The 16,574-nt window shown below is 37.2% G+C and overlaps 1 protein-coding gene across 1 annotated transcript in view; it reads left to right on the forward strand.

Annotated features, from left to right (window-relative positions):
- Positions 1-16,574, forward strand: part of TRIM33 (tripartite motif containing 33) — a 37,823-nt gene that overhangs the window by 7,605 nt on the left and 13,644 nt on the right. The window contains exons 2-8 of the mRNA XM_050911244.1: positions 4,627-4,745; positions 4,849-4,996; positions 7,311-7,443; positions 10,532-10,648; positions 13,286-13,400; positions 15,299-15,445; positions 15,970-16,087. Of these exons, the coding sequence (XP_050767201.1) occupies positions 4,627-4,745; positions 4,849-4,996; positions 7,311-7,443; positions 10,532-10,648; positions 13,286-13,400; positions 15,299-15,445; positions 15,970-16,087 (897 nt within the window). The remainder of the gene's footprint in view (positions 1-4,626; positions 4,746-4,848; positions 4,997-7,310; positions 7,444-10,531; positions 10,649-13,285; positions 13,401-15,298; positions 15,446-15,969; positions 16,088-16,574) is intronic.

Consider the following 16,574-nt stretch of genomic DNA (forward strand, 5'->3'; position numbering starts at 1 on the left):
AGGGATGCGCTTCTGTCAGTTCTCCTTTGTGGTTTTCTTCAGCTCAGAGTAGTGTCTCGGGCGAATTTCTCTTTCTGACTGCGTCAGGAGACTCCTTAGGAGGGTGTCACAAGGAATCTGGGAGTTTCTTTTCTCCCTCTGTTGCAGGCTTTGGAAACTCTGGTAGGGAGGAATGGCTCATAATGTGAGAAGATGGCAAGTGAAACCTATCTCCCTTTGAGTGGGGCTGACAATGCAAGGCAGGCTTTTCCTACCTGCTGGATTGGTGACTCTCAAACCAAATTTCCAGGTAAGAAGTTATTCCTGCTTCTCACTTAAATCAGCCTTAGGTAGGGTAAAAGGAGAGAAACAAAACTCAATTTAGGCTGCACGTTGCATGTAGCAGCGGATGGGGGACAGTAAACTTGTATGATTGAAAATATTTGTGCTGTTCTGGATAATGTCTGGTGAAGTGTGTGACAAAAAGTAGAATCTGATCTGAACTGCACAATTAATTGGGAATAGGATGTAATTCATTTCACCACAGTGCTACTGGAAATGACAGGGAAGGGAAAATTTGGTACATACGGCTGTGTATATCAAGTACTGTGGAAGAGAGGTAATAAATGTTTATTCTCATGGTTGTTACAGGTCTTATACACCATTCTGAGTTTTGTGACATAAACAGGTAGAAAAAACGGTGATGTCAGTCCTCTTAAATGCAATGTAAGAAGCTTGGAAGCCCACTCCTGTTATCTGCAGCTCTTGTAAAATAGTTCATCATTTTCCGTGGCCTTTTAGGTCCAAAGGCTGATTGTTCTTGGGTTTCTTCATGAAAGTACTGATATTCACAGGAGCATCTGTGGATGGCTAGTGAAGTTTGTGGGGTGCTTTTTTTCTTTTTTTTTTTTTTTTGCACTGGAAGTGTAGCTGTGTTCCTGTAGTTAATGCTGATGACAGTATTTTGATGATAGTGTTCTGTAAATCAGAAAGGAACTGCCGTTCAAAATGTTTTAGACTCTTAGTGCAGAGTTTCACGTGATGCGGTCAATACTTACTATTTCTTCTAGTATTTTTGTCAGGGAAGAAGCATTTCTGTTTTATGGTTAGGTGAAACTGAGTGTCCTAGTTTCAGCCAGGATAGAGTTAATTTTCTTCCTAGTAGCTGATTTAGTGCTGTGTTTTGGATTTAGTAGGAAAATAATGTTGATAACACACTGATGTTTTTAGTTGTTGCTAAGTAGAGTTTATACTACGTCAAGGATTTTTCAGCTTCTCATGCCCAGCCAGCAAGAAGGCTGGAGGGGCACAAGAAGCCGGGAGGGGACACAGCCAGGACAGCTGACCCCAACTGCCCGTAGGGATATTCCATACCATATGACATCATGCCCAGTATAGAAACTGGGGGGAGTCAGCCGGGAGGGGCAGATTGCTGCTCGGGAACTAACTGGGCATCGGTCGGCGAGTGGCGAGCAATTGCGTTGTGCGTCACTTGTTTTGTATATTCTAATTCTTTTAGTTTTATTATTGTCTTATTATCATTATTTTTTCTTCCTTTCTGTCCTATTAAACTGTCTTTATCTCAACCCATGAGGATTTGGGTTGTTTTGTTTTTTGGTTTTTTTTTCAATTCTCTCCCCCATCCCACTGGGTGGGGGGAGTGAGCGAGTGGCTGCTTGGTGCTTCTTTGCCGGCTGGGGTTAAACCACGACACTGAGCTATATGGAATTTGAAATGTGAAGTCTGAAAGAAACTTCCTGATTCTCAACTCTTAGCTTTAGTGCTGCTGTTAACCTCTGGAGATCGATTTATGGTTTCAAAATAATATGAAGCCATCTTTGAGAATGTAGGAAGTCTTTATGGTAATAATTAGGATTGGGGGAAGATCATAAACCAGTCTGACTTTCATAATTTCTATGAATGTGTCTAATTTTAATTCAGCTGTGAGTTAAAAAAAAAGATTGATCTTTTAACAATAGTTTTTGCTGTGTGCTGATACATTCCTTGGAAGTAGTTACATGCCTTTTTTGAAAGCAGAGTTACAGTGGAAATGTGTGTACTAGGGCTAATGCGTTTGTTTTCGTGGTTTTGTTTGGTTTTTTTTAAACAGTATTATGCTTCTAATTTAAATTGATGCAGAAAAACAATGTAATAAGTTCCGCTGGAGTATAACTACGATGATATTTTTACTTCATTTTAATTTTCTTACGCAAGAATTTTTTTGAACTGAAACTGGCAGTGAAACCTTGTTTTTCTAGTAGGTTATATAAACATTTGAGCCTTAGTTTGTCCTAAAATACATTCTCATTAAACTTTTACCATAAACTTCATTAGCTTGCAAATTATCTCAAGTTTTGACAGGTAAGGATTTCTTTCTGTTTTTCTTCTATGTAAATGCTATTTCAGTGTGATTTTTCTCTACTTTTCCCTCTCCCCTTACAAAATCGGCCACATCTGTATCTTTTCAGTAATGCAGTTTGGTTTCTAGTACAAATGGTGCTGCATTAATTTGTTTTATATTAGATTAAAAGACCGGGACATGAATGAGTATGAGATGTATGGTGTCTGATATAATATTGGAAAGCTACTGTTGGAAATAATGGGCATTGAGATGTGAAAATGAAGTGTAATATGCTGAATGAGAATTGCAAGGCCTTGTCTTAGGATTATGATCTATTGAGATATGTGCAGAACACTGGTGGCACCTTGTGTGCAAAGTGTATTTGAATATGGAGATGCAAAAAGTGGGTATTTGACTGTGAGAGCGTTATTTGTGGACTACCTGTTCCGTGTGTCCTCTCGGACAGAAGCCATGGGCAAGGTGGAATTACCTGCGGTCAGAATCCAGCCCATGGACTACCAGTTGTATTGCTCTTTTGATGTCAAAAGGCTTGATTTTATTCAAGCTTTCAGTGATTTGTCTAGTTTAAGAACAAAACAAACCTGCCTTACAGGAAGCGGTTTGCATCTGTGGAATTTGACTTTGCGTTGTGTAAAGATTATAGATCTTGGGCTTCTTTTTTTTTTCTGCAATATTTTCTGTGATTGACCCAAGACAGGACTAAAAATCAGGTTTAGCTGTGGTCTGTTTTAGATGGAATAGTTTTAATGGTAAATGTTTGAAATTTTTGTTCTGTAAGTATATACACATCAGCTGATAGATGGCTTTCATATAGTATTCCCTAAAAAATTTTGTCTTTCAGTAGTAAGAACATCTCAAGGTTCTGCATATGGGGGAGGCTTTGTTGTGTATATGAAAGTTCTTGTACATGTAGGTACTGAAATACTGGTTATTTTTCACATCCTGCTTTTGAAGCATGTTTAGTTTGATGAGACAGGGAATTCTTAGTTGGATTATTGTTGTTGCTCTGCAGTGAATCTTCTGTGTTCTGAAGCCATCGTTAATTTTAGCACTTGAAAAAATTAATGCTAATTTACTACTAATGTAATTAATCTCCCTGAAATAAGTCCTACTGTTCTAACTGAATATCCACAGAGGAGTTGAGCATCATTTAATTACACTTACTTTTCAAAGCTGTTTCAGGTGTCCCAGTGTATAAAAAAAATACCCAGTCGCTTTGAAAGCTTCTCCTTGAAAATTATATTCACAATAAAATTGTATAGGAACTTGATTTAAGACTAGATGACACTTCTGGGAAGAAAGTGTTAACCACTTACCTTAGTGGTAAATAAGTTTTCAAACCTTTAACGTAGGTTGTTCATACAATATCTTTAAATGTCAATTTGGTTCATGTGGTAACTTCTTTGCAGTTCTGCTGAGGACTTAAAACTCTAATTTAGCAATTACAGAGGATAAAAAAGCAGGATACTGGAAAGGAACTAGTCTAATTGATATCCAGTGTTAAAGCTATGTGTGTATACATTTACATCTATGTGTACAAAGTGTTGTATGTGCTGCAGAAAGGCAGGTGTAGCTGGCAGGAGAGTATTTTTTGCTATCAACTGATGTGGTTTTTTGGTGTTAGCCTTCCCTGCAGAACACTTTGAAAAAACTCTGAAACCTTCAGATAGTTTGTATTACTGCATCTGCCTCCCTGACCTCATGGAAATAGGTATGTTAGAAAACATCCTCCGTTGTATCTGGGAGAATATTGTGACACACTACTACTTTGACATTTTCATGAGCATCACTAAAGTCACCCCTGACGATCCAAGCATACCTCTCTTAAAGCTTGTCTTGAGACAGACTGGACAATAGACGGTTATAAAAAGTAATTAACTTGAGTTTAACAAACTAAAATGGGGGGGGTGGGGAAAAAAGACAGTATTTGCTTGGGGAGAACAAATGACTTGGCTAAAAATATGTATTTTTCGGGAAAGTCAGTAGGAGAAACTGAGTATGATGTAGAAATTATCACAACTTCATTCTAGGTAAGGGATCCTTTTCTGAAGAGGTATGTGTGTGGTTTGTGATTGGTTTTTGCTTGTTTCGTTGCTGTTGGGGTGGGTCTTTTGGGGAAACCTGTTATACATGGATAATGGCTGGCAACTGTGAAATCTGTTCATTTACCCAAGTGAAATGAGCAGTTTGAGGATTTTGTGTTCATTCTTGTCATCTTTTGATTCTGGGCATGTTGATTTTCCCATTCTTTTTCTTAAAACTGGGAAACTTTTTCTGTTTTGCAGTTGGGGTAATCAGATGTCCGATATGCCGCCAAGAATGCAGACAGATAGATCTAGTGGATAACTACTTTGTAAAAGACACGTCAGAAACGCCAAGCAGCTCTGATGAGAAGTCAGAACAGGTATGGCACTTTCCTGCTTGCTGGAATTCACATGCTGGTTTTGTTTCTGTAAATGTTAATGCTTTCCAGGAAAGTGACGGTAACTGACTGTTTCCCTTTGCAGGTGTGTACAAGCTGTGAAGACAATGCTAGTGCTGTTGGATTTTGTGTAGAGTGTGGGGAATGGTTGTGCAAGACTTGCATAGAAGCTCATCAGCGAGTAAAATTTACTAAAGATCATATGATCAGAAAAAAAGAGGATGTATCTTCAGGTGAGTGTTTGGATATCACTTAGTCCTGCCTGTAATAAAAATGTTTTCTCTTTGGCACCTGTAAATGAGAGGGAGGATTATTTAGGTAACAACCAGCTGTATGGCTTTACTCAAAGATTTGGGAAAAGTTTAGTAAAAAGTTACCAGTGCAAAATTGGTAGCTCTAAAAATAGAGAAAAAACCTAAATTTTAAAGTAAAATGGATTATTTGCTAATACTTTGTACAGTTCGATGTCCAGTGTAAAAAAAAAAAAAAAAAAAAAAAAATCTTAAGTATGTAAGAAACAGAATGAGACTGCAGTCTTTGGAAAGGATTTAGATCAATTCTTAATAATCCTTTTATTTAGTAGAATAGCTAACTAAATGGAGGGGTTGAAATCTGGAGAGCACTGACATATTGGTAATCTTATCCATTGGCCAAGGAAATTAAATTACACATTTTGCTGGACTTGGAGCTTATAAGGAGCAATTATAGTTCTCCCAGTAGAGAAGTATATGCCGATAAGCTTATAGTCATATTCAATATAATCTTACTGTTGTATTGATATTGTTGAGTAAATGTGGAATTTTAATTTATTTTTAGGTTTAATATCTCTTTCAATTAGTAAAATTTAATGTGCGAAGTGTGTGTACAGTTTGTTTAGACATGCAGCTTTATTAGAAGTTAATTCTTAAACTATCGTTTCACCACATGTCGTTTGTAACCTACTGAGGTAATGTGGAAAACATTCTCAAAACAGGTAAAATGTAACTGGATTTTAGCTTGGAAGATTTTATTTGTAAATGAGGTTAAAGTTCTGATTTAAAGACCTGTAGGTTCTACACAATCTGGATGTGTATGAAGACTGATGATATTGAGGAAGCGAGATCTTGACATTTTGCTCTCTCCATTTAAAATAAATTAAAATCTTCATGATTTTTTCATTGTGCCATTTCAAAGGAGTGACACTGCTTTGCTTTCTGCCAACTATCATCAAAATCATATTAATAGTTAAAAAGTTTGCTATTGAGCTTAGTTATTTTAGACAACGATTTATTTCACTTGCTCTATCAAATAAACTTCATTTTTGGAGAGGTTTCTCTGTATGACTTAATGGGTATTGTTTAATAAGAAATATTACCTATTCAAGTTTAAACGTATTAGTCCTAGTAGACGAGAAACACTTAAGGTGAAATCAAATTACAGGGCCCTACAAAGAATTACTAAAGTTTTTCATTAGGAGTGCTATATTGTGGCTGTCAAGGTGATACTATAGCTCCTCATTCCCTTCAATAATCTGAGCAGGGAGGTGCCGAAAAATGGCTGTACCAATAAAGTAAACTTTCTATCAGAAATTTAGGTTGGTGTTTACGAAGATGGAAGACCACGTGTAGTCGGTATGCTAGCATATGGCAAGAACGTAGCCTTCCTTTGACCTGATGTACGGCGATCCTTAGTAACTGTCTTGATTGTGGGGAATGACTATTCAATATTTTCTCAGAGGAGCTTGTTTCCTTCTTTCTTGTTAGACTCTAAGATATGCCCTGGAGACTTTAAATTTCTATTAATGAGTGTCAGCTGTAGATTCATGAGCTCTCTTTCTTTACAATAACTTGCATGACATAACAAGCTTCAGAAATGTTGGAGACTGAGGAAGACATTCATGTTTTAAACCTTACCTGCTGTGTCTTCCAAAGGCTGCTTTCCTCTGTGCTAAGCTCAAAATATCTTTAGAAGACTGTGCAGCACTTTTTAGTAAACTCAGAACTATTTTTTGATGCTATCCGTTATTTGCTTAAGTGGAAAAGTTAAGCAGTTTAGCTGGGGTTTAAGTAACTCTTAACACGGGCAACGTTTGCTTTGCATTTACCCCTTCAGTTGCATATGACTTAATGAGGTTTATGAAGGTTTTGAAGTGATAATTTAGAAAACCTACAGGTGTTTGACAGTATAAAAGTTTGCGAAGTTTGATCCATCCTTCAGTGTGTCAGAGGTGAAATTGCATGCAATTTAATCTTTAAACACGTGTACACGATCCTGGTGTTTGTGTACAGTTTTTACATTCTTACTGGTGCCAGTGTCTTTTGAGCGTTTGTGATAGGAGAGGAATTCCTCCTTCTCTTTGAATACGATAAAGTGGAAACAGCTATAAACCACTGGCACTGTAAATATTTCAATGAGAACGTATTCACGGTAACTTTAGGGTGAGAACAGGTCTGTAGTTGTCTTTGTCCAAATTCTTGAGTGTTACTTAGCTTGGAAGTTAGTTGTTTTGCTCTTCAGATTGTCTAAATTTTATTTTAAAATGCAAAAATGGTTTATTTTTAAAAACAGAGGCCGTGGGAGCATCTGGTCAACGTCCTGTTTTCTGTCCTGTCCACAAACAAGAGCAGTTAAAACTTTTCTGTGAAACATGTGACAGGCTGACATGCAGAGACTGTCAGTTACTGGAACACAAAGAGCACAGGTACAAATATTACCATGTCTTAATTCCTGTGGTGCACTTTCTCAGAGGATGAAATGGCATTGATTTAAAACAGTTGTGTCATTAAATACTCTTGTATTTACTCTTTGTCGGACTGAAATGATCCCTTGCAAAGGAGAACCTGTGTGGAGTGCTGAAAACTTTTAAGTGATCAGTTGGTTGAACTTTGTCAAGTATCTTAAGAGCAGATTCAAAACAACATGGTCTGAGGCGATTTGGTGCAATTAAGGTGTTAACTTGCCGGGCATTTACCAGTGCTGTCACTCTGTTCAGGACTTGAATAGAAATTGCTGCAGCGCTGAAAACTTGGTGCTGTAAAGAAGCAAAAGTGATATACTGAGTCATGGATGAGGTAATTTTTTGAAAGGGCATATTTTATTATGCAACAGTCTTTCAATTTAGGGTAATTTTGTAAAGGAAGGTATAAATTTTGCCTCATAGATTAATACATTTTTCTAGTACAAAGGGAAAAATTGTTTGGTTTTAGTTGGTTGAAAGTTGCCTCATTCCAAGTAAAAAGAAATGATGGGTTTTGTCTCTGGAGCTTGCTTTTCTCTTAGCTGCTAGAAAAAAGTTGGAACCTCTTAAGATACGTTAAAACTTCCTGCTCTTTAGCAGCTCTGTCATGTAGTTTTTTGAAAGTTTGAAAAAGTATTTTGCAGTGTTATAATAGGGAATCTGGGGATAAATACGTACTTATCAGCCACTGCAACACTGCTTTTCCTAGTCAGTCTACAAGTAACACTTCTCTGTAAAGGTGCTTGACAGTACGTTGCAATGTTGAATTTAGTGTTTTTTTTCCCCAGAGTAGTGATTACTCTCATAGACTGCTACAGCAGCTTAATGGAGAACTTCTACTTTTGAAATTAGTACTATTAAAATATTAACAACCGCGAATATTCCTGCTCTATTCTTTCAGAGGCTTGATCATAAATATCCTGAAAGACACACTTGTCCAGAAAGCATGGTCTCCTAGAATATGTTAACTAACTTTTTCTAGTTGGTTTCTTTGCATCTGTTTTGTGCGTGATGCTAACTAACAGATGCATCTTGTTCTGCTTACCTGTTCTCTTCCAGTAAGAGAAGAGAATACTTTGCTATTAACATGCTTTGTTGCAGAATATTCTTTAAAAATTGTTCTGTCTGCAGATGTGAATTACAGGTGATTAGGGCGACTGCTTTGTCTGCCATGAAGTACAACTGAGATTTTTATGCAGCTCACTAAATCATTGAAGGAAAATCATACCAAGTGGAAACAAGAATTGATTTTAATCTCCTGTTTACTTCTTACCTAAAATCATAATAGTTTGCACCAAAGGAGGATGGATCACCATTTCAGTAGCAACATGGTGCAGTGTTGAGTTCAGAATTTCAAGTGAAAGAATTGCTGGTGATTATGTAGAAAGCTGACATTCTTTTAGCAGCCTAATGGTGTGTGATTCCTCTAGGTAGTTTTCAGTCCACACACTTTGGAAGCTAGAAGTATAATACAATATTAAACAAACAAACAAAAAAGTATTTTGGCTGTAGCAGGAGCTACCGCAAAATTTTAGCAGTACTAGGTAAGTGTAGATCTTCCCCCCTCCCCCCCCCCCCTTAAAGGAGAAATCTGATTTTCTACTTAATGAAAATAGTTCTAGAAAATTTGCAGATCTCCAAACATTTCAAATTTTGTGGCCTTTCAGCTTTAGTAATGCTACTTTTTGCATTATAGTACCTAAAATCTTGTGATGCTGTCTGTCTGCAAGAACTTTAGACTGTTCTTAGGAAAAGCAACATTCTAACGCTAAGACTGAGGAATCTAAACTCTTGTAGTTGAAACTTGTCTATTGCTGATACAAACTGAAAGGAGCAGAGTCGTTTCTGTTGTGAATAGTGTTCTCTTTGCCTAAGTCTCTGTTATCATAGTTGTGAGTAATTTGAATCAAGAAACAGTGTTACTGTAAATTTGATCATATATCCAAACAGTCTTTTCCTGTTAGATTAGATTGTAATGTTCTCCTAGATTTTGACAAAAGACGATGCTACTTTCTTTCTCAGTTGTGGTTGGGAGATGGTATAGGTTACTTCTAATGCAGCTTATAAGATGCTTCACTTTAATTGTAGGAGTTTTCTGCCAATTTGGACATTGGGATTTAGTGTAGTGAAGAAGGGATGACATTCTGGGAACTGAAGTTTTCCCTGTTGTTAACAAATTATATTTCAGAAGCATGAAGTTTACTTACTGCAAAGACAAGAAGTGGCAAGTGACTGATAGGAGTCCTGGGTTTTATGGGGAATCTTTTGATAGTTGAGCAGTCGATTAGAAAAGATGAAAACTCTTGGAGCTACTTAATTCCCCTTGCCATTTTCAACATAGGCGTTTTGCTTCTGTTGCATTGTTAATTCCTCTTGTGATGCATAGTATGTTAGGAAAATGCAGCTAATATAATTATTTTCCTTTGATGAAGCTACTTGCACTCTTTTCATCTGAAGTAATGGAAGGTGCTTTTGATACAGTAGCTGTTCGGTTGAAGGACTTAGGACTTGGAAAGGAATGATATGTTCTTCACTTGGAAGTACCAAAAAAAAAAAAATTAAGTTTTTTTTTAATAGGAGTATTTTCTTTCAGATTAAACTAATTCAGTCAAATATAAGCAGTATAATCTCAGCTGAAAAACTGTTTTTCTGGGATAGGGTTTTTTTTTATCATTTAATGTGTGTTTAAGCTGTTAGTGTGTTTTCCTCACCTAACGTTAACAAAATGATTTGTCAAACTCTGAAGTTTCTGGTATCTGCTTTAGCTGGTGTTCCATAGCTTGCTGTCTTGTGAAACGATGCAGTGCATTGTCTCCTTGTATAGTTGGAATTAATAAGTGACCCATAGAGGTTCAGTCTTCTGGACACCTAAAAAGGATTTTATCAGTACTGAAACATTTTTCACACTGATCGGCATACATATAGTTTGATATTTTGTGTGTGGTTTGTCGTGCTTTTTTCAAAATTTTATAGCTTTACATCTAAATTGGGAACCCTTAGTTTCAGCACATTGCTCCTTGGTAATTGATATCTTCTTTTGCGTGTTGAAAAGGTATCAGTTTCTGGAAGAAGCTTTTCAGAACCAGAAGGGTGCAATTGAGAACCTGTTGGCCAAACTTCTTGAGAAGAAGAATTATGTAAATTTTGCAGCTACCCAAGTTCAGAATAGGTGAGTACCCCAAAATGATTAACTGTTACTATTACGTTGGCTTTTTAATGAATCACAGTAAGACGAATGAGGGGACTAGAATAATACTTACATTTTAGTTGATTCTGTGTCTTTGGTTGTATTGGACGTAATTCCTTTTTGTAGTGTTTTCTTCCCTACAATACTGTGCATCTGTTGGAAGTTGTTACAAGGAACAAATGTCAAAGATAACGTCTTTTATGGCAACTTTGAGTAGAACCAAAGATGTGACACATTTGGTCACAATGGGAGACGAAAAAAAAAGGGAACAAAAAAGGCAAGGCAAACCCGTCTTACGGTTTCTGCTGAGTTCAGCTCTAGCTGACAGAAGTGTTGGCTGTAGAGATAAACAATTTTTTCTTGAAATATTTTTGTTTCATATGAATGCCTCTGGTAACTGTGTAAGAAAAACTTGTTTTGAAATTGAATAGGAATTATTTTTTTTTCAATTAGGCAAGCAAAACTTAGTGTAATTACCTGAAAGGAAGACAAGCTTTTCCTTAGGTAGTTTAACTTAAGAGCTCCAGGGTTAGCTTAAATTCAATGTCATATAGAATATTGAATATAGAAACAGAGAGAGCACATGATTGCTGCTGGCTTTTCACCCACTTGTGGTGATGTGGTGTGCTGGAGGTCAGGGAATTCCACTGTGATTCTCGGTGGTTTTGTGAGCCTTCTGCAACTTTTAAGTCATTTGTGAAATGACAGATCATCTGGAGATGGGAAGTACAAGGGTGGAAGGAAGTGTACCAAAGATATAAGGAGAAGTTCTGGTGCAAATTTTTAACTCCTAGTGGTACCATGTACATTAAAAAGAAAGAGTTGTAAGGGAAGGAGAACATACAACATGACAGAGGCAAATGTGTGAGGATGGAAGCAATGAAAATGGAAATTTTTATGTGCTGATTCGGCATGGAACTCTTTGAAGGGACCCAAAAGAGAACACCATTGTGAAGTAGGAGGACAAGCTGTAGAATTGTTACATGCTTGAAGAAGAGACAGAAACCCAGTTACATGGGAAATAATTAAACTGAAAGCTCAAGAAATGTCACAAAATGTTCTCTGATAAGAATTCAAGGCCAGTAATGGGTGGTGCATACATGAGTAACACATTGTAATGTTTTTTTGTCCAAGTTTCTGGCTTCACTGAAAATTCAGTGAATTTCTGCAGCATGTGATTGGGCTGTGTAAAGATCATGATTATCTGCTGAGCCAAATGGGTAGTGCAAGTGAGACACTAGTTTACTTTGACATGCTATTCAGTTGCTTTGTTGAAGTGTAGGGCACAAAATCCACTATCATAAAAACTTCAGGGAATGAAAAAAAAAAAAGTGTTACAATAATGTTGTCAGTGTTAGCAGATGGTATGAAATTGCCATTGTATGTGATGGTGAAGCATAAAACAGTGTTGAAGGAATAGCTGCCTACTATAATTGTTAGGTGCCAAAGCCAAGGATGGATGCCTACTGACTTAATGAAGGGTTAGTTGAATGTTTTTTGGAGTAGAAGACCAGGTTGTGCTGTCACAAAAAAGCACATGTGTCCAAGGTGCCTTAAAGGGCATTTGACCCCAACAATGAAGATCATCGTCAGACAAATTAGTATTGGTCTTGTGATCATATCAGGATGAATGACATCACAAGTTCAGATGCTTGATCTAGTAGCGAAGAAGCCCTTTAAAAAAGGACAATTTAAGTCTTTACACTCACACTGGCTCATGGCAAGGTACTGTGCTCTGACTCCTGCAAGCAAAGTAAAGAATCCTGCTGCAACGCTGTGTTGTCATTAGATTAAGGCAGCATAGGATCAAATAAATCCAGAATTTGCAATGGAGTTTAAGAAATGCTGTATTTCAAATTCTGTGGACAGAGCTCAAGATGATTTGCTTGAGTCTGAAGAAGTTGAAAATAGTGAAGACACTAAAACTGAGGAAGAATAACAATGATGGAAATCATGAAGAGGTGTGAGCTATAAAAAACTGAAAGGCAGTAGTAGTAAAGCACAAGAGAATAATGTAGACTAGTGTCAGGCAAATCATTAGTGAAACGTTTATATCCTTTTTGTGTATTGATTACAGATATGTAATAACCTTTTTGTTACAAGATTTTTGGGGGGAGGTGGAGGGGTCCATCTGAAATTCAGGGTTGACTTCCTTTCTGGTTAATATACAATAGCATAAAAGTTTAAGGCATCATATATAAATTCTTCATTGTGAAAGAGACATGATATGGAGATAAATATATATGTGTACATACACACACCTGGTCTTGGCTGGGTATGTCTGTGTGTGTGTAAACATATAAATAAGTGTATAAACCACAAGGACTGTTTCATATTATTTTAAGTAAATCACAAATAGTTAATTGAGATACCATCTTGATCTCAGACTGTTTAAAGTTTTTTTTCCAAAACAAATTTTAGATGGCTTCTTTGAAAAAGTTAATTAATGATGATTTCTCTGTTAGAAATCAAACAAGCTATAAATTTTGCACTTATCGGAACTTCTTCAATACAGAGATTGCTCCTTCACTCTTCAAGGGTGGGAAGATGCCTGCGGTGTTTAGTATTTGGCGGCATAGTATAAAGTGACTGCCTGACAATACATTTCTCTTTTTTTAGGATAAAAGAAGTAAATGAAACTAACAAACGAGTAGAACAGGAAATCAAAGTGGCTATATTCACCCTCATCAATGAAATCAATAAAAAGGGAAAATCTCTCTTACAGCACCTTGAGGTACAGTTAAGAGAAAAAATAATAGTGCTGTTCACTGTTTCCAGTCCCCTATTGAGAACTCACATTCCATGTTTGAAAACGGTTTGTTTGGTGTGACTGCAGGTGTTGCAATACTAATATTGCCTATGAATAGTGTGTTGGAGTTAAATCTCTTGTTTACCCTTTCACTAGCTAGAGCCTGTGGCTCCTTTAGTTTTGTCTGTGCCTCAGATTCATTCAAAATCAGGCTCATCGTAAAGGAGTGTCTGAAAATCTCCTTTCCATGTTTTGTTTGCCATATTTCTGTATTATAACACAGTTCTAAGGTGTGTATAATCTAGTCTTTTCCTCAGCTTTTTAAGGTTCATGTGAATATATTAGCACTGTTATGGTTGAGTCGCTTCTTTTTGTCTTCTCCTGATACCTTGTCTAGAAGTTTTTCTTCAGAGTGTAAACTCCTAGGTCTGTGTACTTTGTCTTGAGCACATAACAAATTGATGCAATGTGTTTGATGCAACTCTGCGTCATTCTTTGCTCTGTTGGTTGTGCTAGGTCATCATTAAAATCAGTTTCCCTCCTTTTGCTTGTGTAGGGTGGTAGCAGCAGGGGCCAGGGAAGCGGACAGGCTAGTATTAATTTTCACTCCTAGTGTCATGTTGACTGCTTTGCTGCTAAGACAGTGGTGATCCTAATGGCAGTTGTTAGTATTTGTTTCCTGAGTAATTTTCACAACTGGTGTTGACTTCTAACAAACCTTTTAAGTACACCTAGGTTTTCAAAGACATGGTAGTCTTACATATTTGTACATGAAGGTGTAATGCTGGTATTTTAAGTTATATAGATTGGCATCGTAAAGGAGGCAATGACTTTAAACATACTTTCCAGCTAGCACATTCTCAATAATAATTATATTCTGACTTTTATTCAACTCTGTGAAAATTTAACTTATGATTACTTTTTTTATCCGAAGAGAGGAAATCCCTCATGAGAAGTTAGTTCATTAGTTCATTAGTTAGACATTGCCAGTCTGCCATGATGTGACTGAAGAATTTAAGATCAGGTTAATTACAATAGATTTCTTCTGGTTAAGGAACAGTTATTTGACAATGAAATGGGGTATTCCTGGAAGAAAAGAGTATTTGATCAGGAGTGAAATAAATAATTTAAAATTACAGGAGTAACTGAATTTTGGCTTTTCTTGTTTACCTAGCGTTTGTTACAAGCTAGAAAAATTCCATTGGAAACTTTTCCTTTGTTGTGAGGTTTTAACAGTTGCCCAATCATGTATTGTTAAAGTTGAATCCTGAAGATTCAGTATTGCAAGCCAGTTTTTTTAGCACAAAGTTTACAGCTGGCGGGTTATCAAAGGCTGAAGACTTCTCAGAGATGGGGCTGCTGAGTTTACTTGCCGTACTCAGGAGGTGTTTAGGGGCAGTTTCTGGTTGGCATAGGAGCTGGTGTTCAGACTGCCACTGCTGTTGCTGTCTCTTCCAGTTGCTGCTCTGCAGCTCCTGTGGTGGCAGTTGCAGGAACACCAGGGCACCACCCAGTACGGAGCTGGCAGTTTCGTTGGGCCCCAGTCTGGGTCGCTCCCCAAGCTCTTTGTCGTGCTGCTATGCCTCTGGCAACACGAGGAAGAGAACTGGTCTTGTTTTAGTAGCTGATATTTTCCTGGGATAAAGTAGAGGCTCTTCTCTAAGCCCACTATTTTCCCTGCACTTTGATACCTCTGGGAAGAATGGTAGAGTGGAATAATAGAGAATTATTACTTGATGGTTCTAGCCACCCTTGATATAAGCATTAGTATAAGCTGCTTTGCTTGTGACATTTTTCTTTTGCGCTAAGAACTGTGATAGTGGTTTACATTTTCCTCATAAATCTGAAGCCCCCATTGTAATAAAGTTTTTGTTTCTTTGTAGAATGTAACAAAGGAGAGACAGATGAAGTTAATACAACAACAAAATGACATCACTGGTCTTTCGCGACAAGTGAAGCATGTGATGAACTTTACTAATTGGGCTATTGCAAGTGGCAGCAGTACTGCTTTGCTATACAGTAAACGGCTGGTAAGGAAGCATCCTCTAACTTGTCTGTACAGTACAGAGAATGTTGAGTCAAAAGAATTTTCTAAGTATCGTGTCGCTTCACTAGATTATATCCAAGGAAGAGACAATGAGTTGTTCATGCTTAATTTAAAAAACAAAACAAAACCCCTTCTGTAATAATGGGATAAATTTCCCAACTTGTACGCCACTTCTTATTCGTAAATTAAGGACTTAACAGTATTATCATAGAAGGAATGGGGTCAAGCTCTGTAAAGGCACCTCAGTGTTTCACTTGAGTCGTTGCAGAAGTTGTATTATTGTGTAACAGTACTTATCTGTAATCCTCTGAGTTGAGTAGAAAATTAGTTGTACAGTGGATGATTTTCCTGGTGAATTGAGTACTTTCCAGGCTACTAACCAAACTTGCTATTGACAGTCCTTGTTGGTGATCCAGCAGTCTAAACTCGCTGGGCAAATGCACACTTCTTGACGTTCTCATTCTTTATTTTGTTGTCAACAACAGTCTTGTTTTTGCTTTCCATTAGATAACATTCCAGTTACGTCATATTTTAAAGGCACGTTGTGATCCTGTCCCAGCTGCCAATGGAGCAATACGCTTCCATTGTGACCCTACATTCTGGGCAAAGAACGTCGTCAATTTAGGTGAGAAAATCGTGTTTGTTTATTCTGTGTTACTTGAAAAACTAGATTGAGTTGTGGGTGTTCATCCAACATGAGTGAGTTGGAGTGCAATACATCTCTTAATGCAGAAGACCAAAACTCTCTTGACATAACCCATCCAGTCCTTATTACCCTCCTTATCTGCTCTGTTCTTTCTATTAGCAAAGCTTTCTCCGCAGGTTTTGGTTTCCGATGGGAATGGTTCTAGGAATGGCCCTTTTTTCCCCTCTTAAAGTGGTTCTGATGGTCATAGTATAACACACTAGCACTAAATGGGTGCTTCAGTTTCTGGAATAAGCTTTTTTGGCAAGTAAATAGAATCAGTTTTGCCTATCTGAACTTCATATTTAGCTGCATATGGAGTAATACTAGATGTCTTAATGTGTTGGAAGTTGCATGAACAAGCATAATTAGGAGGACTGTTGATATGAGTTAAGTTCATGGCTAAGTACCGAGCTAGTCCATGTGA

This window comes from Gymnogyps californianus, chromosome 27 (genome assembly GCF_018139145.2).
Source record: "Gymnogyps californianus isolate 813 chromosome 27, ASM1813914v2, whole genome shotgun sequence".
Taxonomy (NCBI): Eukaryota; Metazoa; Chordata; class Aves; order Accipitriformes; family Cathartidae; genus Gymnogyps; species Gymnogyps californianus.